The sequence below is a fragment of the Drosophila hydei genome, unplaced genomic scaffold (genome assembly GCF_003285905.1).
Source record: "Drosophila hydei strain 15085-1641.00,03,60 unplaced genomic scaffold, DhydRS2 tig00000060-arrow-pilon, whole genome shotgun sequence".
Lineage (NCBI taxonomy): Eukaryota > Metazoa > Arthropoda > Insecta > Diptera > Drosophilidae > Drosophila > Drosophila hydei.
Genome location: NW_022045656.1, coordinates 6,184,918 through 6,212,658, shown reverse-complemented (window position 1 = coordinate 6,212,658; position 27,741 = coordinate 6,184,918). Strand labels below are relative to the sequence as shown.

Here is a 27,741-nt window from a genome sequence, read left to right as displayed (position 1 = left end):
GCGTCTACTTGTTGCTTGTTTTCCGCATTCGTCGACTTATCATCTCGGCCTTATCTTTGATATTTTATTCATCATGTTTTCCCTCATTGTTCTATTTATTTTGCATACCTTTGTGGCGTCGTAGCGTCGTGGCTCCAGCTCATGGCTAAGCATACATATTTATAATTATATATAGCGATGCGTAAATTCATAAACATTTTTAATTTCATTAGATCCCTAGAAATACGTAACTGTCAACAGCTTTAACTTTATTTCTATGCCTAAATATTATCTGACTATCAAATTGATGAAATTTTAAAATCTTTTAAACATTTAAAATAATACTTATATATGGCTATGTATATGTGTACGCATAAATATATATTAGCTAAATTATTTTAGACATGACCATCCATATTTTTTTTATTTATATGTTGAACAATCTAAAGAGGTAGTTAAGTATACAACATATAAGCAAGATTACCATAAATAGAAATGTTCATATATGCACAGACATATCAATATATATATGTATAAATAGACAGACAAGAGCAGACACATAACAGACTAAAACAGACACGTGAGAAGAGACGTGAAGAAAAAGCTTTTTGCGCCGTATATTGAAAAGTGAATAAATTCAGCTTATGTATATAAATACTGTTTTTAAATTATGAATTTAACCTACTTTAACTATCTTTAAAAAATAATATTTGTTGTCCATGATATTTAAAAGTACGCACTGAGAACAGTGGGTATTGTCAGGTCGTTAATGATTGTGAAATGCCAGAAATTAGTTCTTTTTCTTGTTTTGAGTCACAATGTCGAAGCGGTTGCGTTTTATATGGGCCTGCGGGCCAGATAACAGAATATAACGCGCACAGTGGTCTGAGCTTATCAAATACAGTTTTATTTCTTCTGATAATCTGGCAGTTGGCATGGAGGTAGAGAAGGTCTGTGCGCAGTTCAGAGTCATATATTAGTTTTAGTTGATAAAAAAATGAGAAATGAAAATTGTTGACAAAAAGTATATTAACGACATCATATGTACATATATATGTATGTATGTATGCATGTATGTGTGTTGCACTGCTCTAGAAATTAACAGACTGTTAGGAGAGCTGCTACACACTCAAACGCACTGACATCTACAGGTTGCCCTCTCTTTGCGAGTTGATCTGTCATTTACGCTGTACTCTAAATATGTTTCAATGAGCACATCCTGAGTCTGTTTGACACCAAGATACTTGAGCTATTTGCATTGCAATGCATTTGCTGTTTTGAGGGAGGTTGGTCACATTGATCAACAGCTTGCTTTATTATTTTGGAGACCCATGCTACGCAATATTTTCAAATTTTACCCCATTGCTACTTGTTGTTGTTGTTTAACGGACACTAAGCTAACAAGGGGAAGGAAAGGAGAGTTGTGGGTGAGAGAGAGTGAGCGCGCACAGTGACCCCGCCATCACCGACGTTTCTGCCGCTGCTGGTCTTGCTGCTTCCCGTTCCGTTTCTGTCGCAGCCGCAGCCGTTGCCGTCGCCGTCGCTCTCCTCCTTTTGCGCTTTATTTTACGTTATTTGGTTTTTGGGTTGAATGACTTTGGACAACGTGTGCGCAAAAAATAAAAAGAAAATAAGAAAATAAAGAGCGTAACATTTGAGCGTTGCCAGAGAGCCATTGAACCCACCAAAATGTAGACAGCTGATGGACGCCGCTTTGTGTTAGAGACGAAGAGAGGAGTGAGTGACTGAGTGAGTTGGTGGGCTATGAGTTAGAGATGGACAGTGTGAAGGACTGGTATGTAGATGTCTCGTGGCACCCTTCGATAACAGTTACAATACTTTTTTTTTTGTTATTTCTATTATGCTATGTTCTCATCTAACTTGCTTAATGGTGATAGAAGGGGGCTAGCGGCTAGACTTCAACGATTTTGCTTTGATTGATATTCGTGTGCATTGTTTTGATGGAATTTGCGTTTCATTTTTATACACCATCATACACACACACATGCGCACAGAATTTCTCTAAACACGTTAGCACAGAACAATTTGTTTAGGCACTCATATATATATAAATTATATGTTTTCCAGTCCTGTGGTGACTGAAAGTTAGGTTGAGAGGCGACTGTGCCTCTTATTGCTGGCCTCGGGCTCAGACAATGAAATAAGCCATTTAACGAGCAAATGACGGAGTGAATATTTATTTAAGCGGTTTACTGGAAGAACGCTTTTTAACCCTGCTTTTAATTGTTCTTTTTTGAATAATCGAAACAGTTAATTTTATTGGTTTTTCTTATTATATTCACTATTTTTAGTTTTACTTATATGACACCAATTTTTAGCATGTCCTATCAGTACGAGTTAAAACACGAGACTGATCTATATTTTTACAAATCATAGCCTCACCGGCGTAAGTAGAGTTGCCCTTGCCAGGGCTGTTCCTTAACTTGTCTAGCACCCGATAATAAGTGTTGAATAATACCTAACATTAAGTGTTATAAGCTAACTAAGTGTTATAAGTTAACTACCCCCCCCCTCAAGTGTAAGGTCGTCCTCGACCGACCCAATTCCAGCGACGACTCCTCGCAAGTGCTTCGCGGACTTCTTTGCGTCGATGATCCACCAAAGAGTGAGGCCAATGCAGATTAAAGCACAGCATATGGCTCCTCTTTCGGAGTGCCGTACAACGACACATCATCAAAGTGCACCATTTCGGTTCCTTGGTCGCATATTAGCAGCGGTGACCAGCGAGTCGGTGCAGGTGTTCTCGAATGAAATCCGCAAGTCGTTCTCATTCACATTCAATACGGAGCAGTATGAGCAGCGTACTGATTCTTCGCTATCGCCGTTCAGCAGGCGCTTACTAAGCTTGCTCTTGCGCCTACGTATGTGGCGTCTGTTGAAGCTGTTGGTGCACAACGTGGACGTGGGCCTTGGCATCGGATGATGCACACCAAAGTTGTGCAGCTGCAGCGACTTGAGTGTGGCTGGCGCCGTCGATGACTGGCCGTGCACGTGCCCGTGATGGCCGTGATGACTGTGTCCCACCACTCCAGCGATGCTATGAGCCGTTACTGGACGAGTGATGTGTGTAGTCTGTCGGCGCGCTCAGCTGGCGATTGAATTCGGCCTTGCGGCGCGTCAAGTCCGTCAGGCAGTATTTGTTCAGATGGCCGTTGCTGGAGACAGGGCTCTTGGGCGATGATGCCAGATGCTGCGTATAGGCCGAAGGAGTTGCTGCTCACGCTTAGCTTATTGCCGGCGTTGTGCAGCAGATTGTTACAGTTCTTGCCGCTGATCTTGGCCGACTTTTGCCCGTCGTCGGTATCGTGTTGCTGCTGCTGCTAGCCGCCCTGTACTCCTTGTCGTCGCTCTCGCTGCGCACCGATGCTCGATACGCAGGAAATGTCTTCGTCTTGCTCTTCAGAGAGCCGTTCAGCAGTAGCTGCTGTTGCCGTGCGGCAACTGCCGACAATGCCGGCAGCTGCAGTTGACGTGACGCCGCTGCCGATGAGGATGAGGATGAGCCGGCAGCCGTGGCAGGTGTCGACAGAGATGGGCAGCGGTTGGAGCAACTTGGTTCTAGTATGGATGAAGAGTCGCTTGGCTCTGCCGCCGCGAAGAGTTCGTTAGTTGTTGCTGGCTGATGAGCTTCTACTGTTGGTGGTGGTGCCGTGAACAAGGGGGTTTCCTCAACGATTCCGCTTGTAGATTTGCATGCTGTGGTTCTGGCTTAGCATCCAACTATGGGGCGAATAGAGCTGTTGCTGGTTCTTGTGGACGACAGGATAAATCGTAATTTTTCTGCAGGCTTTTTTAATTTTTGGGAATTTGGTTATAAAATGTATAGTGTTGATGGATTCCTCTAGCCAAATTGATTTTAAATCTGAGGAGTCCAAAATGTTTGGGCTAACAATGAGCCTTCGCGAGAGTAATAGCAAGCATTAAACTTTGCAACTCGATCGTCCGCATTCTGTTTCTGGACAGTGTTTCAGTGTTTCAAATAAATAAATCAATTTGTGAGTTTTGGCTATCCCGAGAACTCCATTGACAGCAAATGTTAACTGGTTAAGCTGGTCTTGAACCTCAGTGTTTACTTCTATCCGTCTACTGTTGGCATTCATTAGTCGCATTTCAGTGGACCTAATCTACTCTAAATGACCGGCATCGGGTGTACCCGCCACCAAAATGTTTTATAAAAATTATGCCAAGTGGCTAAAGGTAAATTGAAAAACTATATCTAACTTATTCTAAATTGCCTAGCGGCTTATAATAAAAGGTGTAATAAAAAAAACAAGGGAGTTATCTTAGGTTGTCCTTGTGGACCACCCTTCCTTTAATGAGGACCTCGGTCCCCAGGTCTGCTTCCACGGCCTTCTCGACACATAAAGGTGTGAGTTTGTTTCCGAGCCGTCGGTTGGACTTGACCAAAACCTTGTCACCAACATCGAAGACTCTATTCTGCCGCTTTGCGTTCTCCCTAGCTCTGAGCGTCGTCTGAGCGTTTCTGATCTTTTCTTCTATCTTCTCTTGTGGCTCATCAGAGTGCGCCTGAACCACATCAACTGGTCTCTGGTCGATGACCGAATGAATCGACTTATTGTATTCGGTTGTGGCCAGTAAAATGACTTCTACGGTGTCATTTATGCCTTTGTCGATCTTTATGCATCTGGCTAGCTCTAACAGAGTGCTGTGAAAGCGCTCAACCTGTCCATTCGATATGCTATGCAATGGTGGTGCATTTGAAATGCTGACCCCATAGTTGTTTGTGAGCATAGTCATGATGGTCTCTGAATTCAATGACGGTTCATTGTCACAGTAAATGGATCTGGCTTTTGGAAAAAAATTCATAAGTTGCATTACGGCTGGCTTCAGATCCACAATGGTTCTTGAAGCGATCGGTTGGACGATAGCAAACTTAGAGAACTTGTCGATGCAAGTGAGAAAGTATTTCTTGTCAGTGGAGAAAATGTCCATGTGTAACATCTCTCCTACATGTGAGGGGATCGGTGTCTCTCCAAGCTCTTGTTTTTTGGGGTGTCTATCATACTTAGCCCTAGCACATGTTTTGCAGTTTTGTACTATTTCCTTGGCAATTTTTGCCATCCGTGGAAAGTAGTACTCGGAGAGTACCTGCTTAACATTTTCCTGTGCAGACCTATGGGCCCTATTATGCTCGACTGTGAGGATTTCCCTTCCTTCTCCAACCGCAAATATGTCCACTACGCGATTTTTGCAATGCCAGAACTTTGTGGCTGGGTATCTTCGCACCAATGTATCTTGTATCATTGCAAGCGTGTGTAAATTACAGTGGAGAGCATTTACGCATTTGGGTGAGACTACATCTTCGAGCTCGTCTAGCAGCGATTCGACGCATGTATAGCTGATCAAGTAGCGTTTCTTATTTCCAAAAAGAATAAAACTTCGTTTTAAGGGGAAACGCGCCTCTTCTAGCACTATCTGGTTTTGAAAACAGTTCAAGGGTTTGTCTGTCGTCTCAATGGTGTTGGTGAGAGATACCTCACTGTGGATCGTTGCTGCGCAGGACTCAATTTCTTGCTCATTTATAGCGTTGAGCTGCTGTCTTGACAAGGCATCCGCAACCAGATTGTCCTTGCCAGGTTTATAGAAGATACGTGCATTAGACTCGTCAATGCGCGCTTTCCACCTTTTGATTTTCGCATTTGGATTAGATTCCGAAACTGCGAAGGTCAAGGGTTGATGGTCAGTGAAGATATTAATGTCTTTCACCCCATACAAATAGTGCCTTAATTTGGCAAGTGACCATACAATGGCCAATAACTCTCTCTCATTGGTTGCATAGTTAACCTCACTGTCCTTCAATGTTCTTGAAATCATTGTTATAGGACGACCCTCTTGAGACAAAACTGCACCTATGCCGTGAGCCGAAGCATCGGTCGTTAGATCGAATGGCTTCTTAAAATCGGGGTACCTGAGCATTACATTCTCGGATGACAAAATATCGCGCAACTTCTGAAATGCCCTCTGCTGCACTTCAGAGAATTGAACCTTTATATTTCTGGACCTATGCTTACTGACTGTTCCATTTTCACCCTTCAGGATATTCGAGATGGGTCTTGCTATTGCGGCGAAGTCCCTAATGAAACATCTGTAATAACTTGCGAGGCCTAGAAATGATCTAACCTCGAACAGCGTTTTTGGTTCTGGATACTCCTGTATTGCCCTAACCTTTTCAGGATCCGTCGTGGTGCCAGTGCTGGTGACTACGAAACCAAGAAAGTTCACGCTTTTCTTAAAAAAACGTGACTTTTCGACGGAGACCCTCATGTTTGCTTCGTGTAAGCTTTTTAGGACCCAATCCACGTGTTTAATGTGGGATTCCTCATCTTCTGAAAAGATGATTACGTCATCGACATAAACATAGCAAAATTTGCCAATCTGCTCTCGCAGTATGTCGTCGATGGTTCTTTGAAAAATGCTTGCTGCATTCTTTAATCCAAAGGGGAGTCTTTTGAACTCGTATTTCCCCCCGTTCACAGAGAAAGAGGTTTTTTCACGGTCGCGTTCAGCGAGTATGATCTGGTGATAACCAGACTTGAGGTCTAATGTTGAAAAGAATTTGGCTCTCCCCAAATTCCCCAATATCATTGATATATTTGGCATAGGGTATTTGTCCGGCACGGTTTTTTCGTTAAGTTTACGAAAGTCCATTACCAACCTCATTTTCCTATTGCCCGCTTCATCAGTGCCCTTCTTGTCTACTACCCATATTGGGTTATTGTAGGGAGAGACGGACTTTTGAATTATATCATTCTTTAGTAGATCTTTGATTTCTTTATTAACGAAATCAGCCGCTCCCATTGGATATGGGTAAAGCTTGGCATAGATCGGTTGCTCGTCTGTAGTCCTAATGGTAGCCACGACTGATGTGTTATACGGCAACGCCTCGTCTGGGTCTGCAAAGGCCTTTTGTCTGGTCTTCAGCATTTTCAAAAAAGAACTTCTAACTAATGGGGATGCGTCTGCACAGTCTACATTTGTGAAATTTACATTTTTGCATTTGTGGAAGGTGATTGGTTCGACCTCCGTGCCCCACTTAAGTTGTCCTGAAGCTAAACAAAGCGAAGCAGATGCCTGCTTTAGCAGGTCAAGGCCTATAATCCCATCAAAGGTTGATAAGTCCGGCAGAATAAAAAAAGTTGCTTTTAACCCAAACATTGAAACAAAGCATTTGTGTGTAATTTGTGTCTCGCCGTGAATGGAGTGAATTTTGAAGGGGGACTCTACCGAGCGGACGCCTTTCAACCCTTTATGTGGCCGAATGAAATTCTTGGCCGCGCCCGTGTCTATGAGGAATTGCATGTGAGTCCCTCCTACTCTTCGTCTGATGACGGGTAGAAGGGATTTACTCCTAAAAAATTAAGGGCATCAGAGTTATAACTAATAACGTCATTGATTTGTGCCGCTGCGCTGGAGGCAGCATCAGCACACACCTCTGCCCCCTGTCCCGCGCCTTGCGTGACGTGATTCAACCTTTGCTGCTTTCTCAGACCGCCTGTGCGGTCAGATGCGGGGTGCTTCCTGTTCGCGTAAGCAAGGGCCTGAGTGGGCTGCATTACCCTTGAAAAGGAAGGATCGACCTCCATGGGCACTGGTGCGCCATTATTGTTGTGCTGCCTGGTGCTTCGTGGGTCAGTCCGAAATGGGGCCCTGTTTTGCTTGCTAAAGTGCGGATTCTTTGTACCGCTAGCTTGTCTTTCGGCTTGATGCGAATACCTCTCATATTGGTGACCCTGCGCTTTTGCATGCGGCTTGCGCTCTTTGTCTTCAAGACTTTTTGCAAAATTAGCCGCGAATGAGTACCTTTCGTGATTCGACTCGACCTCTTGCGCGAGAGCTAGCGCTGAAGGCAGATCTCTGGGCTTTGCTGCAAAGAGCACATCTGTTAGACTGCGCTTGAGACCCGATATGAACACACGCAACGCATCGTCGCGGAATTTTTCACATAGGCCCTTTGCTAAAGCCGGCTCATATGACATATTAACTTTGTTTGTGAGAAGAGCGAGTTTCTTCTCTACTTCATCATAATATTGAAGCAGGGACAGGCCACCTTGCCTCAAGGTACTTAATTCTTGTTCAATGACATGAATTGGTCTCTTATCACTGTATGTGAAATCTAGGCGATTTATTATCGCATCAAAATTCAGCACAGTACCAAATGAGGCTAGCACCGCGTCTGCGGGGCCCCTAATCTTGCTTCTTATGATGATGACGGCCTGATAATGACGAGAACTGCCATTATACGGTCTGAAGATCTCGTAAGTGGCTAATGCTGCCTGCCTCCAAGATACATACGATTCCTGTACCCCTGCAAACTCAGGTAAGCATTTGACGGCATCTAGTGGCTCGTCACAGTGAATATCGTTCCTAATTCCTATAGCAGCATACGCTACTACTTGTGGGGCGGCAACGTTTGCTACCGCTATTTGTTCAGCTAACTCATTAATTCGTTGAGTTAATACATGTTCCCTCTGCTGGTTTACAGCGGCCTGTTCGGCTAAAGCTTTGCTAGTAGCCGTCCTTATTATTTCCGTAAGCTGATCTGCATCCATTCTACCTGATGGTGGGGGAATTACACAGTCGGAATCTGAGTCGCTAGACTGCCTGCGAGGGTTTCTATATTGGTTGAACCGAGACATGCGCAGGTCAGTGGTCGCGAAAAATAAAACGGGCCGTCAGAAGATGGGTCGAATTACGTCGCAGTTCTGAACTACGAGAACTGCATGCACAACTTCAGACACACAGAAAGTAACACAATGTAATTTTATTGACGATCTGAATGATCAATTGCTGCCACTAAAATTCCCAAAGTAGTCACTCTCACTTGGTTCTGATCATTAATTTTTTTTTTTTTTTTACATGCAATTGCAATATAAAATACTCGCTAGTCCTAGCTATTTTTTTATAAAATAAATTTTAACACTTTTTGTGTTTGAAGAAAAATTTTGGCTAGAGTATCCACTTACAAGATTCAACTAACACAAAACAAAAAAAAAATCCCTTTATAAGATCTGTCAATTGCAGCTCCCGCGCTGCTGTCTTAATTGTTGTTGGTTGTGGAGTCCGCCCCACGTTGGGCGCCAATTATATGTTTTCCAGTCCTGTGGTGACTGAAAGTTAGGTTGAGAGGCGACTGTGCCTCTTATTGCTGGCCTCGGGCTCAGACAATGAAATAAGCCATTTAACGAGCAAATGACGGAGTGAATATTTATTTAAGCGGTTTACTGGAAGAACGCTTTTTAACCCTGCTTTTAATTGTTCTTTTTTGAATAATCGAAACAGTTAATTTTATTGGTTTTTCTTATTATATTCACTATTTTTAGTTTTACTTATATGACACCAATTTTTAGCATGTCCTATCAGTACGAGTTAAAACACGAGACTGATCTATATTTTTACAAATCATAGCCTCACCGGCGTAAGTAGAGTTGCCCTTGCCAGGGCTGTTCCTTAACTTGTCTAGCACCCGATAATAAGTGTTGAATAATACCTAACATTAAGTGTTATAAGCTAACTAAGTGTTATAAGTTAACTTATATATATATATATATGTATGTATGTATGTACATATTTATATTTTTGTTGTGCTTACAAAAATAAACGGAATGGAGTCATCGCACGACAAGAGGTGACGCCTGCTTCTTGGACTCGACTCGTTTCATTAAAACTGACGGCATCATTCAAAAGTTAATTTAATTTGAAACTGTTTTCTCCCCTTAATGATAAATGTGGTTAGGCTCTTTGTTAGCCAAGTTAATCAAAGTGCGTCACCGCCCACCAGTTTTATGCTAAATTTACATTACTATTTACTCACATATACAAAGTGAATTTCAATTACGCAGGCAAATCTTAAATAAAAATATCTGAGCGAAATAGTAAAACTACACATACATGTATATGCATTGTATATATGTATGTATATTTGTATAAATATTATTTACTTACATAAAAAATGTACAATTCTATAAAAAAGCACCTGGATTGGTACATAAAGGAAAACGTACCTGTGTACTAAAAGAGGACATGTCGTGGTAATCTGTTAAAAGTACACATGAAAACATTTTTAAACAAGCCATAAATAGTGCTTTCTGTACGGAGTCAAGTGTATCCTTGATTAAATGTGAATTGTATATTTATATGTCTATAGAGCGACACCTAATTTGCTGGTGTTGTGGGCGACATTTGAATATTACAAAATGTTTGCTTTGTTATAAAAAAAAAACTGATATTTACATAATCTTATCACTATATTGCTGTAATGTCTGAATTCAAGGAGGAAAATAATAATAGTTTATACTTTGATATATTTTCAAGGGTGTTTAATCTTTAGAATTTCATTATATTGTTTCTCAGGTGATGAAGTCTTTGTTTATCTAGAGAAAAAATGAGAAAAACATTTGTTGTATGTAGAGGGAAACTCCCATAAGTATACAACATGCATATCCGCGTGCATAGATATGTATCTGTATGTAAGAATGTATGTAGTTATATATTCCTTTTAGATATATACATACACACGTATTTACACAGTACCCGTCCCTTGTATAACAATCGTCTGCCGAGCGTCTATATTTGCTCGCAATCAATCTCAAGCGGGAGTCCAATGGTCGCAATACAAACACACAAACACACACAAGCACATGCATAGAATCGACAACAATTTGAACAATTGCGTTCTATACAATTTCACATTTATAGCAACGTGCGGACCATAACAAAAGTAGAAGCTCTATAATTTATAAGTTATGGTAAATAAGGCACCCACACAAATGTTCCCATAGAAGCACACACATACACATAATTACTAAGTTGTTCGCATTTAGCGATAGTACCATAGTAACATTATTGTACATATTTAACACTATTATGTCGCCTGCTGTTAATTTTATTATTGTTGTATCTTCGCTTTCGTAAGGCTTTTAACCGTTTGATTGTTATAACAGCTGATCGCCGTAATTAAAAACAACTGCGCACAAACAAACATATGCACATATACATTCACATCCAAAACAGCCAACAAACACTTGCACTCACACACACATTGAAAGAAGCGCTGTCTTTTATCAACACCTAACCCCCAACACTCATCAACAGCAACAACAACGGCAGCAGCAGCTGTGAAGCTTAAGTGCCGCCAGTAAAAAGAGAGACAAAGACAGAAAAAGCGAGAGCAAGAGAGTACTGAAATGAGTGCACAAGCTAGCAACATTTTTGGCATGGCCCCCACATGCTCATACATACACACGCACATACATATACAATACCAAAACAGTGTGTGCCCATTTATGTTAGTGGAAAATAAGCAATTAACTTGTTTAAGCGAAAAAAATTAATATTTGAATAGGTTCACATATGTGTATATGTATATAGGCAAACTTTTGAGGTTTATTATTATTATTATTGCTATTTCTCAAATTAACTAAAATAAAACAATTTCATTATTATTAACAATTTATAGGGGTATTTTGTTATTCAATTCTGTTTAATTAGACTTAGTTGAGTTAATTGCAAGTTGTAAGTTAAACGATCGAGTGACTTAATCTTCATCTGCTTCTGTTCATCTTCTTCATTTTTCTTTCTATGCTGTTCCTCTTTCGTCAGTTGCGATCTATGCGACGCACCTTTTTACCGTTGGCTTTTTTGTTGTTTCTTTCTAATCATGGAAAATTTTGAAAAACGATTCGGTCTGGAGTATTCTCACTATTTGTTTTTTTTTTTTTTTTGTGGGAACACGTTTTATTTGTACTAAGTACGTAACACGAGGAACACTGCAGTCAATATTTGTCATCTCTTGCTAGAGCTCGATAAGCTGAGAGACCCTAAGTTCTCACTCGGGTCGAATTTAAGAAAAAGTAAGTTTTTGAAATTCTCACTTTAACAAATACAAAATTAATTTTAAGATTCGAGAAACCATAGGGAACACAATATATTGTTTACATATATTTAAAACTTGGTAAATATATGTCTTAGATACAACCGTGATAATGCTTCGAATATCAATATACAATATACTCAATCTTATTGAAATCATAATTTCAATATTATAAAATCAATATCCCTGAAAAGATAAATTTAAATAATACTAATAAATAATAATCTAATAAAATTTATAATTTAATATTTTGTGCACAAAAATGCAGACATATAAGTATGTAGATAGTTATGCTTCTAAACGTACACGCACACATACAAATATGTGCCTGTGTGTGCGTGCGCACAAGGCAGACAAATCCCAAATTCAAGGGTTCAACAATTTCTTTGCTTTCCTGTTTTGGCACAGCAGAGGACAGACATAATAAATATGTACATATATATATATATATGAATGTGTATGTGTGTTAGTTTATATGTGTATTGGTTTGGGAGGAGAGCACGTCGGGCCAGACCAGAGAACCCAGACAAGAACACGCTGCTGAGCATTTTCTTTGTTTGTACTCTTTGTTTTTGCTTTTTTTTTTTTGAGTCTTTGTTGTCGCGACGCTGTTGTATGTCCTCCGACTTTGGTTGCTTGGGTCATTTAAGTTAGCTCTTCGTCTTGCCGTTAAGTGATTTTGTTTGTGTGCATTGCACTGTGCGCTGCGGAGCAGAGCAGAAATCGCATTCAAATCATATCATATCAGCTTGGCCGATGAGAAAAACAATAACAAATGATGTACGCACTTATGTATGTATGTATGTAGGTGTGGGTGTTGCTGATAAGGTCGTTGATGCAGTCCAAAGTAATGGCCGGAGAATGAAAGAAATAAAAGAAACAAACATCAATCGAATCGAACCTTGCTGTTGCCGTTGTTGTCTGGGTCGCTAACGGCGGCGCATGCGTTTTTGCGATGTTTATTTGCTTTGCAAAGCAAGTGAGGAGCCAACAAGTACTCAATTACACATACACACGCAGCACACTCAGAAAATAGAATCTGCCATATACGTATATACATATATACATGCACACAAGAATAAGTATATAAAGCAAAAGCAACATCAGCACTTAACGACTCGACGGCAGCAGCGCAGCAGCGCAGCAGCAGCAGCAATCAAACATATGGAAACGGGTTCGCTGTATGTGTGTGCGAGTGTGTATTTCGAGTTGTCTGCATGGTTTTGTTATTGAAACGCTATCACCAACACTACCAACAATTTGCCTTTATATGTACATACGTGAACTCACAATACATTCTCATTTACTTTTTACTTGTCGCGCATATGTTTTGAAGTGCTGCTTCTTATATTTTGGACTCTCTTGCTCTCACTCGAGTGGAAATCCCATATGATTTTTGTATACATGCGCAGCAACATTGTTGACGCAGCAATCTTGGCAACATATGTTGCCAGCAAAGTGTAGTGTCTGTGATATGTATTGCCATGCCTAAACTAGCTACATAAATGTGTACATAAATAAATGAACGGCGTAGTTTCAATATATAACATACACATTTATGTATATAAGGCACGTTCGCTTTGTACATAAGAAACTCACTCACATATATATAATCAACAAAGCAAGCAAGTATATACCTTCATATGTATTTATCTGGCGTGTGTTTCGCTGCTGCCGTCGTGTGGCTGGGCTGCGGCTCGCTCAGCTGTTTTAGAAAGTTGCTGGCAACGCTGACGTTCATTCAAGCAGCGACAGCGTAAGCGACAACATCAAAACGTCCCAGGTCCAAAATCGAAATACAGCCAAAGCAAAGCAAAGCAAAAGCTCCGTCGAAGCAAGCTAAAACTTGGCTGGCTGCTGGCATCCCACAGCAAAAGTGCAAGAGACAAAAAATTGTAAATATATACATATTTATGTGTGTATATATATGCGTCAATAAACCAAAAACTGAATAGCCAAATATCAAAATCGAAGCAGTGAACAAGTTTTTCAATAATTTTTTTGCGTTCAGTCGCCCAGGTGCCCAGTGCAAAGTTTACCACACTCTCGCAGTTGCCTGCTGACGTTTGTTTTCTTTTATGTTTTGTTTCGCGTTCTCGTGTGGAGTACATACATAGACATCGAGCAAAAAGAGAGAGAAAGAGACTGAGACGCCTGTTTATTTGTGTGTGTGCGTTATTGTGATTGTGTATGCGTGAAGCGAACGTCCTCTTTTAATTCATTTCAATTCCGTTCAGTTCAGTTCGAGTCGATTCAATTCACGTTAAAAACGCAACGCAAAACCGTTGAAAATTCAAATGCTACGTTCACATTTGGAATGCTGCTGCCGTTGTCAGCCGCTAAGAACTAAAACAAAGCAAATACGCAAACACCAACAGCGACAGCAACAACAACAACGGCGACAAAAAACTAACACGGTGAAGAGTTAAAATAATGCAAACAAACAGGAACAGTTGAAAATGCGAGGCACAATTCAAAATTAAGCAAATTTAAAAGTTTTGAAAGCAAAACGCAGTCAGCAAACGAGTGTTAAAAAAATAACAATTTCAGATAAAGGTTTGTATTTATTTTCTATATATGTATGTATGTATGAGTGTATGTACGTTTTGGTATATTTACATGCGCATGTATGCGTACTGTGTGACGTCGCTGCAGGCACTCAGCTGTGCGTTGCGCATGTGTTGGTGACGTAATACCATGGCATAGAACAGCAATAACAGCGTAATAGCCAAAGCTTATAAGCTTGCCCACCCACACATGCGCACATATATATATATATATATATATATATATATAATATGAAGTGACACACGCGGCTAAGCTTTTCAGTCAGCGTCAAAGTTGAATAATTGCAGATCACACACACAAATGCACACAAACAGAGAAACACTCTGGGAGACTATGCGACGCCCCCTTCAGCGTTGGCGTTACGCTTGTATAACAAATAAATAACAGAAAAGCAATTCAGATATCGCTCTTGCCTTTTGCTCACTCGTTTGCTTGCTTCACTCACTCACTTACTCACTCACTCGCTCGCTCCACTCCCTCAAGTTATTTACTTGTATGTGTATGTGTGTGTCGGAGAAACAGTGTGTGTGAAGTCAGGAAAAATACATGCTTTGAGTTTTTTTCTTTTTTGTAATATAATTGACACACTTTTTCTAATTGTGGAGTAAAGTTGCCGTTTGTTGGTGTTTTCTCGCTCACTCTTACACATACACAAATACGTATGAAACGTGGATCGTTTATCAAGCTGTCAAGTTTTGAGGCGCGGCGCTGCCAACTTGAGCCACAATCAGCTGGTACGTCGCAGGTGTGAACAGACGAATAAACAACATCGTGCAGTTGTTAGTTAGAGCTTTGGTTAACAGTTGCTATTGGTGCTGTTGGTTAAGTGATTTACATCAACAGCCACTTGCCTTGTGTAACCCGCAGAAACGATAAGAACTTAAAAAATAGAGCGTTCAGTTGCGCAATATCAGCGTCACGCATACAAAGATAAAATTTCTGATCGTCAAGGTTAAGCCGAAGCAATTGCTTGCCGAACCGGTTCAAGCTGGGATCCGGTAAACTAGTAATAAATTGTTCCGATAGCTTATTAAATAAAGTAAGCATTTGAGCAGATTCATTTTATTTTCGAACCATGTCGTTTTACAGTTGCCTTTTAATTCCAAATGCTAATTAGATTCATTACAGCTTTCACCTATTATGAATATACACACGTGTGCAAGTGTGTGCACACGATTCTGCTTCATAGATAAGACAATGCCCAAAAATGGACAATCAAATGCGAGTCTCAAAATAAAAACAAAAACCAAAACAGACAACAAACAGCTGTTGCTATCTTATGTACATTTATATACATTTATATACATATACATATGCATATATAATCGTACAGACATAGATAAGCATAAACTAAATTTATTTGCTTTCATTTTGTTGCTGTTTTGGGGCCAATTTGTAGCTTTTGTTGCCGTATTGGGCACTGTAAAACTGTAAAACCCAATGAAAGAGCGATAAAAACTACTCACACACACATACACATACTCAAGAATTCAAAAATGCGTCGCATCGCGTGTAATTTTATACGTGCGCAGTTGTTAATGTAAATGAGCAGAGAGCTGAGAACGTGCGTGTGTGTGTGTGATGCAGAATAGCAAAAACGAGTGTAAAAAGTTGTTGGTATTCCATAATCAAATAAAATAAGAAAGCGAAAGAAAAACAAGTAAAAATAAAATCGTGCAATGCGCAGGAGGCATTGGCTCTTTGCTTAGCTTCTCCACACTTGGCTCGACCGAGCGGTCATTTGCTTTTGCTCCTCTTCGACACGTTGCTTCAGCTCACAGTTCTGAACGTGAATGTGCGTTTGCTCTCGATTTGCAAAGCGGCAGCATTTTGAATTTTTGGCTAAAAATAAAACGCAAGCACACTCACACTCATTTGTAAGTAGTTGCGTCTTGTTGTCCTGTCATCGTTTACCTCTCTTCTGGAGACGTTCCCCTTCCACTATTTGTGGAAGCGAGACGTACTCACGTGCTCACGTTACAGACAAAGAGGAAGAGCAAAAGTAAACGCGACTGCTGTTGCTGCTGCCTTAGCTGCTGCCGTTGCTGATGCCATGCGTTTGTTTACAATTTAATCGTGTGGTTGTGTTTTTGCTTTTTACAATTACTGCGCACATGTGAGCGACGCTCAGACTGTGTGTGTGTGTTTGTGTATACTAGGGAGAGTAAATGTGTAAGAGTAGGAGAGCGCGAAGCCATGTAACTCTTTGTTGAGCATTGTATAAGAAACAGGGTGCCTCAGTCTGGCAATGGAATAATTTAGCTTGGCTACTAAAATTAATTTATTCCCTTTTCAATGCGCACGGATAATAGCGATTTCTAAACAATACTTTATTATGTACACGTGTATATATGAGCTCAATTAGCAATTTATATACGTATAATATATCTATGTATATGTATAAATAACCTTGTTTAACTTCAATTAAATAACATTCATTCTCTTATTCTAATTGCAGCAACAAAGCAAAAATAATGGAATTTTAACAAAGTTACGAAAGGTAAGTGTTGTAAAATGTATACAGAACGCAGAAAAGTGGATACCTAGAGAAAAAAATGTTCAATTGCTTTGGGAAATTAGTATTGTAAATTATTTCATTTCAAGGTATATGCAGGGAAAACAACACAGAGAAAAATGCGTTAGTAATGCTATGATTAATATCAGATTTATAATTATTTGAAGAAATATATTGTAGGTGAGGGTATTTAAGTTTTGGTTAGCCGAAGCGTAAATTTTTTTATTCTTCTTCGGATTTAAAAACCTTGAGTTTTTGGTATCAAACGTTTTCAGCTAGCAAAAAGGCGTGTAACGCCTTAACTTATGGCCTCTCTTGTCTATGATATGATATATAAACATATATATGTACATATGTACAAACATCCAGTACATATGTATTACACTTCAAAGCGAACCCCGTATCGGAAGGTGCGCCTTCTGGAGGCACCCACTCAAACGCAACGGTCGCTCAGCTGTGAAACGCCAGAAGAGGGCGGCAAAGAGGGCTGTCGCCCCACGTGTAGCCACATTCGTATATACTTATGTGTATGTATATGTATATGTATGTACATATGTAGATAAATATGTAGATACATAGATAGATGGATGGGTAGCTTGTAACATGGGCACTTTGTAAGGTCGACAACGAGGTCAACAGCGATTCGAAAAGCTCTATTGTCTAATCAAAGTCATCTGCGGGCTACACACACGCACACACACATGCTTGAATAATTGGCCAGCGCGTGTAAAATGGCATTCAATATGAGTGAAAATAACAGAAAGACATGCACATATATTGTGTGATGTAATATGCGATATATATTGTCGACTTGTCTTAATTACGATGCGAAACTTCCGTCTTTCGTATGACATTTTGTTGTTGTTTTGAAAAATGAACTGAGAATTTAATGCAAGAATATTTAAACCTACATGTACATATACATACATACATATGTATGTATGTGCATATACTTCTGACGCACTTGACCAAAGGGTGACTAAGTAGACAAAATGGATGTGACATGCTTGGAAACTTTTCCATATCGTTGACGCTTTTTCGCTGCACTCGCCGACATCGGCGTCCGCTGCCTTTGGCGCATTTCATAATCAAATATCAGCCAAATGCAAAGGAAGCAGCAGCCAAGCGAAAGGCGACTGCGACTGCGACAGCGACAGCGACGGTTGGCGGCGATGGCGACGACAGCGTCGGAACTTGTTTTTCAAAGTTTTGCAACACTTTTTGCTTTTCAAATATACAATAGTGAACTGGTTTTTGTTATGTGCAGCGCCATCTAGCGACGGTTTAAGCTATTATTATCATATATTTGTATGTATGTATGAATGTAAGCGTTGTGTGGTTGTGCGCACATAGTTTACCTTTCACTGTTGTTTTAACATTATATTTTGCTTTTCTTCCTTTCCGTAATTTTGCATAACGGCACACAAAGATTCACTCATACATACATATTTCAATCAAATACATAAATGCAAATTTTGCACTGCGCCTCGAAAAAATGTGCATTAAATAAGCAGAACGCACTCAGCTAAAATAAATCGCACACATGCATATGCATACGTGTATATATAGACAGAGAGAGGGAGAGAGAGACAACACATGCATTGACACACAAACGGTTATTGCAAAATCAAAAGCATGCCAAGGACGGCGACCAAAGCGAAATTTAATTAATTCACAATGAAAACAAAAAGTGCAATTGATTAAGTATGTTGCCAAAATGCCGTTCACTTAATCTCAGCTAGCACACACACTCCCATACAGATTGAAATTCGTCTTTCCCTCCCACTTCCATTAGTTTCTCTAGCCAACTGCCACGTTTCATTTTTTTACGTTCCGCCACGAGCTGTAAACCATTTCAACTGCGTCATATTTTAAATGATTAATAACGGCCTCTTTCCTGGTACCACAAAAAAACACATGTGCTAAAATGTATATACCTAGTAAAAAGATATAAATATAAAAGAAAACATAATTTATGCATAAATGAAACGAAAAAAAAAAAAATAAATAAGTAAAAGCGAAAATGCGATAATGTAATCAAATATTATTAAACTCCGCTGTTGCTACTGTTGCGGTTATTGTTGTTTGGACTGTTACGTTCCATTCGCTTGCCCTCATTTTCGTACGAGCTGTTATGACTGTGTGTGTGTGTATGTATGTGAATGCTTGTCTATTGTGGGCCAAGTGTATATGTACATATGTATGTATGCGCAAGCGACCATAAACAAAACTGCTTACGCTCACATCTACGCTCAAAATATGTGTGAGCAAACATTACCAACTGATTGCGAGCAACCAATACAAAAATCATATGTTTTCTAACAGCGCTCGCACACAAACACACACATTCGCTCAGTGCACTTTGCATCCTCTCTCTTTCTGTAAGGTTTATACACAGAAACACACACATACAGGAATGTAGACTTCGTCTCGCGCGCTAGTTATATATTGTGTATGCAGGTCAAGAAGAAACGCAAAAACAAAAGCAAAAGTAAAGACAAACATGTTTACCAGTTGACTGAGACATAGAGAGCGACAGACAGAGAGAGCGAGAGAGTGGCAGAAAGCGATGAAAATGTGCTCTGTGATATTTGTGTTGGTTTTGAGAACATGTTGCCAGTGTGTTGAGCAACACATGCTTAAAAAATTTAACACAAATACTGAACAGCTGTTCTTAGCTATTTGTATTGGGCATTTGTTGCCAAGCGCGACTTAAGTAATTTTTAGTTGCAATTCCTCTGTTGCTTGACCTTCGAAACATTGCAAAGTGTTTAAATGGAAAAAAATTGCATGTTGCGAACTAAGCTGAGCTTCTGCTATATCAAATGACGTCACAGCGTTAGCAACATGTGCTGTTACTACTGGCAGTTTGAATAACTACAACGCCAAATGCATGTTGCCTTCCACCCTCTTTGGTTCTCTTTAGCTTACTGTTGTTGTACTCGCTCTGTTCTCTGACATAGCAACAGCTGCCTGATTAAGTAACGACCTGGTTGCCTGGTTTTTTTGGTGCCACATTTTTGAGGCCGTGTTAGTATGTCGTCGTCTATAGCGAAACGCATGTAATGCAAATGCAACAGAACCTCAGGATCTAGGCCAAAGTAAATTTCTATCAGTTTATATAATGTATACATATGTATGTCTGTATAGGGGGACCTTCACAGCATAATTCAATTTGACATACAGGGTACCTCTGTTGACCTAGTTTCCATCCAAAAGCTGGTGACATTCAAGCTGCATTTTCCCAATGCCATTTCGTATATATTTTTATTTACTTTTTTCTCTTCTCATATACATAGACAGATGTATGTGTGGCACCATTGCAATCAATATTCAAACTATGTATGATAGTAAATGCAAAAATTTAAGTAAATGTAGAGAAACACTTGGTAAAGCGAGAGTAAATCTAACTGATTGTGCGATAGAGTTGATGAATTTAAGATCTTTTTATAAATTTGGATAGTTTTCAGATGTTTGATTAAATTCAGTAAAGTTAATTTGTTTAAATATTTTTCAGAAAAATTTTAAAAATCTTTTTCGAAACAGCTTTTCAATATGTTCACTAAAATTGGGGATTCAAGTTCAAATTCCATGAATAAGTTCAGTTGGCTAATGCTTATTGCATTTCTAGTTCACTTAGTTCATTCTATTTATAGTGGATGAACCAATCAACAGTTCGGATCTAGTTCATTATTCGTGTATAACTGACTTAAATGAAAACCTGAGCTCATAATCATAAGTTGAAGAACTTGGAAATGAGTTCATGGCAGACTAGTTCATTTCACTAGTTCATTTCCATAAGCCGTTCCATAGAACAACTCATCTAATCACAAACCTTTTGCTCTCTTTCTGCTGTAGTGTACTTCTGGTGCAGGTGCGAGAGGACGACAACCACATCTAAAAGGGGAAGAGAATCAGTAGGCGCAGCAGAAGTATACAAGCGAGAAGAGGAGAATTCTGTTGAGAGTGGAGGAGGAGAAGGAGCAGCAGCACTACCAGCACCACCACATGATACCCACAAGCGTTACCAACTCACCGCCAGCCGCTGGCCTGGCACAGAATGGAGCCGGGGGAACAGCAGCTGCTGCTGTCGGCGGAGCTGCTGCTGCTGCTGCAGCAGCGGTAGCAGCAGCATCGTCGGCGGCAGCGCAACAAAGCAACTACAATTCAATTGTGCTGGGCCTGGCCTCGCTTATACTGGAGGGCAGGCCCATATCTGACGATGAGTACCAGCAACAACAACAACAACAACAACAGCAACAGCAACAACAGCCACAGCCACAGCAACATCAACAGTTGACGCCAGCGTCGAGCAGTGGTCGCCATTCACCACGCCCCTCCACATCAAGGGCAGCCATTAACATAACAACGAATCCTTATACAATGGCCAGCGGAACGCCACGCTCCGCTTATGGTCAGGCGCAGGGATATGGACATGTATATGGATACGGATACAACTGTGACTATGGACAGAGCAGCAGCAGCAGCAGCAGCGGCGGCAGCAACGGCAGCAACAGCTCGAGCGTCAGCAGTGCCACCCATCAACGCTGGACCCAAAAGCTCTGCCAGCTGCGTCAGGTGTCGCCGGCGGCTCAGAGCATGAGCGCAGAACCGGAGCTGGTGGCGCTGTCCATTAATGACCTCAACGCGGATCGTGGCGACTTCGAGATTGTGCGTCGCGTCATGTTGAATCGAGTTGGCGCAGCTGCTGTTGGAGTAGGCGTAGGCGCTGGAGCAGGAGTTGGTGAGCATCTGGCCAACAACAGCTCGAGTGCTGGCAGCTCGCCAGGCTCGGGCTCTGGCTCTGACAACATATTACACTCGCTGCAATCGCTGGCAACCACCTGTCTGCGAGGCGGACCCGCTGTGACCACCGAGACGCGCCCCTTAAGCCTGGGTCTGGGCCTGGGCTTTGGCTCGCCAGCAACAACAGCAACAGTCAGCGCGGCCAGCCTGCTGGACTACAACTGCAGCAGGCCGACATCTGTCGGTGGATCTGCAGGAGGAGGCGGAGGAGGAGGATTAGGAGTAGGAGGAGGAGTAGGAGTAGGAGTAGTAGGTGCAGCAGCCACATCAACAGCCACTGCCAGCAACAATGCAGTTGGAAACGGAACCAGTTCAAATTCCAGTTCCAGTTCCAGCTGCACCACACGGCCCAAACATGGGCCACACTGTGATCAGTTCCTCAGAAAGATGGGCCTCGCCAAGGGCGAGTCTGTCGCTGATACCGAGGAACACATCTGTGATATGTCTTACGTTAATATAACCGTGAGTTAAAGCTATCGCTATCTCTCTCTAGCTAATGTCAACTAACAACTCATTACTTGCAGTGTTCCCGCTGGCGTGCCCACTGTATGAAAATGGAGGCCATCCTAGCACGCCGCGAGCCCGTCTGCATCGAGGTTTACTTGGGCCCTGCCGGCCATAAGATTCTGCTGGAGCAATGGATCATTAGCGGCAAGGAGAAGTATGTGTAGCAGCCAAACTAGATCATATTTGGATTATGTATTCAAGTAGAGGGAATATAGCCTGTCCAATATAAGCCATCCCTATTGAAGTAGAGGGAATATAGCCTGTCTCATATAAGCCATCCCTGTTAGCTTCTGGTTTCGCATCCTTGACACAGCTCAAATTACATCCAGCGCTAAACCTGTATTTCGCTCTATCTCTGTATGTACTCTGATGAGAGATCCTATAACTGTCTGCCTTGGTTATTCCATAGTCTCTAGTCGTGGCTCATGAAGTGTTCTGTTGCTAATCTTGACTATTCTTGCAGAGTGCCGCCGCCGACGATGACGCTGCCGTCGCTGTGCAGCGCGATTCGAAGCCAGCTTTACTTTTCACAGATCGTGGCCTGGTGCGATCTGTTGCGCAAATGCGATCCCTCGGTCTATGACAGCGGGCGCGTCATCTTTGCGAGCGGCAACAGCAGCAATGCTGGTGATCTGGCCGGGCACAGTGGCTCGACGAGTGGTGCGGCGGCAGCAGCAGCAGCAGCAGCTCGAATGCGACGGCCGCGCCTCAACATCTTCTACAGAATCCGGCCACACGATCTTAGCTGCAGCAATGCCAATGGCAATCACAACGATGGCGGCTTCAGTGCCAAGGCGAATGTGCACAACTTTCCGCACGTCAACATTGCCGAGAACTTTAGCGTTGCGGTCTGCGTGAAGAGTTTGCCGCGCTTCAATGGCGGCCTGCCGCACGTTTCGCCATCGGTGTCCAAGCCGCGTGTAGTGCGACCTGTGCCGGCGGCAAGTACACCCACTGGCGGCGGAGGCATGTGCGCGGCCACGCCCACGGGGCTGGGTGCAAGGATTGCCATTAGCACAACGCCGCCGGCAAGCAGCTGTGATAAATATGGAGGCAGGCAGCAGGAGGCAGGCGACACGGATGACTTGGACGGGCATCGGGAGAAGCAGCTGCAAAAGTACCGCAAGCGAATGCAACGACGCGACAAGAAACGTGAACGCAAGCCCTCGGAGCAGTTGGAGTCCATGGAGCCCATGGACGAAGGCAACGAGGAAACGCAAACGCAAGCAATGGCGCTCACAGTGCTCACAGCGCCGCGTCGCATTGCAATGATCTCGACGGGCACGCAAACCTCGCTGAGCAGCTGCCAGCAGTGCGGCAGCGAGAAGACGCTACTCTGCCTCAACTGCGAACCAGGCGGCAGTGGGCACGGTAACGAAGCTGCCGAGGATGATGATGATGATGCAGACGATACAAGTGCCTCTGAAATGGAGGACACATCCAGCTGCAGCCTGAGCAGCTCCGATCTCATTGTCGGCACGCCGCGCAGCAAGGCCGAGCTGCTGCTGCAGGCCATACAGCGCACGCCAAAGAACCGAAAGCCAATGCCAAAAGCAACAGCAGCAGCAAGAGCTGGAGCAGGAGCAGCGTGTAACGATCTCAAAGTTGGATTAGTTCAGGGTCAGAGTCGCAACAATCAGAACAACAATCAGCTGAAGCCGGCGCCAAGCAGCGGCTGTCAGGTGTGCAAGCGCCAAAAGACGCAGCACAACTTTGCCAATGGCAAAGGCGGAGGTCCACAGCAAACGGAGCTGCATTCGAATGGAACGAACGGGCACAGCAAAGGCGGCAGCGGCGTGGACAACGACGAGGACAACAGCATGGAGCAGGAGCTGGCAGTGGTAAGTCAAACGAGTTCCCATTCATTTGCCTGTTCTTAATTCATTCTTCATTCGTCTTTGTAGTGCGGCTCGACGAAGCTGACGCCCAACATCGATCGCTGCACATTGAACGCTGGACAGGAACGCTGTCAGACGCCAACAGATGTGGATGAGCGCATTGTGGTGCAGTTCAAGACGCCCATCAGTCATGTGCCGCTCAAGCTGCAGGAGTTTCAGACCCAGCAGCAGCAGCAGCAGCAGCTGGCGAATCTGCCAGCCAAGGCAACGAATCAGCTGCGTCTTAACTGCAATGGTACCATGCTGGACAGGGAGACGCCGCCGCCGCTGCTGTCGCCGCTGCTGCGCAAGGCAGTGCCCAAGGTTAACCTGACAACGATCTTCTGCAGCAACAGCAACAGCAGCTGCTCGGCGCCCATTACGATTGACAGCGGCGTGGCCTTTTGCTTTGAATCGCCAGCACTGAGCTATGCCCAATCGCAGTCGCAGTCTCAGTCGCAGTCGCTATTGACGCCACCGGAAGCAGCTGCTGCCAATTTGCCCGTGCAGAAATCGTACTCGGCGCCAACGTTGCCCAACGCGCTGTCTGTGTCGCCGCGCTTTGCCAAGCAGGCGGCATTCTATAAGCGACGCTCACGACATCTGAGCGATCGCTCGGATCGCAGCTCGCTGGGCTCCGATGAGCAGCTGTCGGACGAGGATCTCGAGTCGGGCATGTGCAGTCCGGCGGGCTCGCCACTGAAGTCACGTGCGCGTCTAGCCACCCAGTTTGGGGGGCGACCGTTGCTGGGCAATTTGGAGGAGTCGCTGCTGCAAAAGCGGCTGCTGCCCAAGATCGAGGTCGCAGGCTTTCGCCTACAGCTGGGCGCTTCGGGCGGCTTTTGTCCCACACAGCTAACCATTCCGGCATCCTCCTACTTCTATGAGCTGCACGGCGAGACGCTCAGCACGCCCTACCTGGTGCGTAACCCCGACTTGTTATATGTGAATGACTAAACTAAATGAACCCTCTGTTTGGCTCTCATTACAGTGCGAGATTCGATTGCCACGCAAAGGCTACTTTGTGCCGCGATCGGGCACTGTGCAGGCCACGCTGCTGAATCCCATGGGCACAGTGGTGCGTATGTTTGTCATTCCGTACGACATGCGCGATATGCCGCCGTTGCATCGCACGTTCATACGCCAGCGCATCTTGGCCGATGAGCTACCAGGCACGAGTCCCTGCGTCGGGAGCATCGTTCTGCAGAACCAACAGCCAAAAGCTCGTGAACGGGAGCCGGGCAGCCCAACAGCGACGAGCACCACCAGCAAATTGGGCCACTTCATAAGCGCTGAGCAGATGAAGCGACTGCGCTACTCCATCCACCTGAGGTCAGTGATAAGGAAGTGGGAGAAAGGGTGAAGATTGATGAATGGAGGGAACGGAATGAAGTTGCCTTGGGAGGGGAGAGAAGAGATTGGGTTAAGCTCAATTAAAAAATGCAATAACGTATTGAAATTTTGTATCTCTGTGGCTTACAGATTCCAGACATCTCGATCGGGTCGTCTGTCGCTACACACGGACATTCGATTGTTGATCTCGAGGCGAACGGATTGCGATACGGCGGCGGCACATGCCAAGGGCCTAGTGGAGGCGCCCAATGAGCTGGTGACGGACACGCTGATGCCGCAGGAGCCGCGATACAGTGCGCGACAGGAGAGTCCCGGCAAGATTTAGTAGTTGCTGAATGTCCTGGGCGTGGCATGTGTCAACAGCAACTGTTGCGCCGGCGGCGACATAATGCGACGTCTGTGGAAGCAGCTGCAGGTGCGCTGGCAACTCTGGCAGCAATGTCCCAAATATCAACTATAGGCAACCTTAACAGCGGAAATCGAGACAAATTTCCGATTACACACTGCTTCATTAGTTATTCTAACGACTCCTACCTGCCCAGCCCTATGAACCGTCTGTTTAAGTCACTTTAAGGCCTCTAGTTTAAATTTCAAAGAGAACATTTCGATGTACAGCAAAACACAACTCTTTCTATCTCTAACTCTATCTCTGTTTGTGAAGGGGCCAACAACAACAACAAAGAAAAACAAAAAACAAAAAAGAAATATCTCAATTTACACTGAATCCTTGGAGGTCCACATTAATAAGGGCAGCTAACTCTCGTCCCGGACTATGATCCGGGCAGGAGCAGCTGCAGAAGCTGCTCCGCATAGCAATACTAAGAAGTAGTTACAACAAATCATATGCAATACGAATATAGAAATGAGTGCGAATGAATGAAAAGTGAGTGTGAGTGAATGAACTTATCAAAGAGGGCAACGACAATAGGGTATCTATCAGTTGCCCTTACCAAATGTATGCCATGGATGCAGGCAACTTCTATCTATTTTGTTTACCTGTAAACCAGATCTGGCTAACACGAGAAATGCGTTGAAGCAGAGTTAAATCTAGAATACCATAAATATCTCAGCTTAAGTTATGGCCTTATCAAATTTATCGTCTATTCAAATTCTTATCACACTTTGAAGATTTTTAGAGTTAGTGTAAATCGAAAATGTTTTCACACTGATTTCGCAACTCGCTTAGAGTTGCAACTTGACTAAATTTCTTGATATGTGTGTAGAGTGTGTAGAGTAGAGCATCTATAGAAGTGTGAAATTTGGAGACTTGTGCTTGTATGAGTGTGTGAGTGAGTGTGTGTGTGCGAGTCCAGCTCATATCGATCGTTGTTGTTAGCGTAGCGTGCGATCTGCAAGCCTGGATTCAGTCTATTGTTCAGATCAAATTGAAATTGAGTTCTTTGCGAATTTCTCGATTGTTTAAATTTCTTAAATTTCTTATTCATTTTCTTTTGTATTCAGTGAGTTTTTTGAAAGCGTGCCTGTGATACGATATGAGCTGTTTGACATTGAGGTATTTCTATAACATATATAGACCTTTAGTTAAACACAATTAAACAAATTCAGTTTGTTTGTTTTTTGTTCATTACAACAAATGCAATTTAAGTGGTAATTAGTTTGTTTTTGTTTGATTGTTTTTTTTTCAAACTCTTGCTTGCTTGAAACATTTGCCAAGTAGATACATATATATATAAATATATATTCTCTGTATATATGTTCTCGTAATTGAATCGAGCAACTTTCAAGCACAACTGTACTTCAATAATAACGCTATAGTTAGTGTGTGTGTGTACGGAGTGTACATGATATAGGTGCGGGTACGTAGCTACCTGTGCCACATATACGTCTGCGTGTGTACATACTTACAACTGTGTTAAATTCTAATACTAAACTCTTATTTCCATTGATACCTGACTATAACTATGTATAACTAACTACCGCTATTAACAAATTTTCAATCTAGGTGGTATACAAATTAAAGAATAAAACAACAATAAAGAAAAAAACCAAAAAAAAAAAAAAGAAAATATACAAAAAAGAAAACAGTTCCACACAAACAAGTGAAACTAACAGAAGAAAAAAAGAACAATTTGAATACACAACACACTAAAACTAAAACAAAAACAAATGTTTCTTTATTCGTTTAACTGTTTTAAGTAGAGAGCTTAATGTGCCCAGTCAATAGCAATTATATAACACCAATATACAAAATGAATCAAATAAAG

General features: G+C 42.5%; 1 protein-coding gene across 2 annotated transcripts in view; it reads left to right on the top strand.

Annotated features, from left to right (window-relative positions):
• The window catches only part of LOC111600601, a 29,336-nt gene extending 2,319 nt beyond the window's left edge, over nucleotides 1–27,017 (top strand). The window contains exons 1-8 of one of the 2 annotated variants that reach the window (XM_023316795.2): nucleotides 13,553–14,446; nucleotides 16,917–16,958; nucleotides 20,832–22,241; nucleotides 22,304–22,440; nucleotides 22,750–24,127; nucleotides 24,191–25,084; nucleotides 25,155–25,495; nucleotides 25,646–27,017. In XM_023316795.2, the coding sequence (XP_023172563.2) occupies nucleotides 20,982–22,241; nucleotides 22,304–22,440; nucleotides 22,750–24,127; nucleotides 24,191–25,084; nucleotides 25,155–25,495; nucleotides 25,646–25,841 (4,206 nt within the window). In that variant the 5' untranslated portion in view covers nucleotides 13,553–14,446; nucleotides 16,917–16,958; nucleotides 20,832–20,981 and the 3' untranslated portion in view covers nucleotides 25,842–27,017. Of the gene's footprint in view, nucleotides 1–13,552; nucleotides 14,447–16,916; nucleotides 16,959–20,831; nucleotides 22,242–22,303; nucleotides 22,441–22,749; nucleotides 24,128–24,190; nucleotides 25,085–25,154; nucleotides 25,496–25,645 lie in introns of those variants that run through there. The other variant, XM_023316794.2, reaches the window with a different exon arrangement.
• The last annotated feature ends 724 nt before the right edge of the window (nucleotides 27,018–27,741 follow it).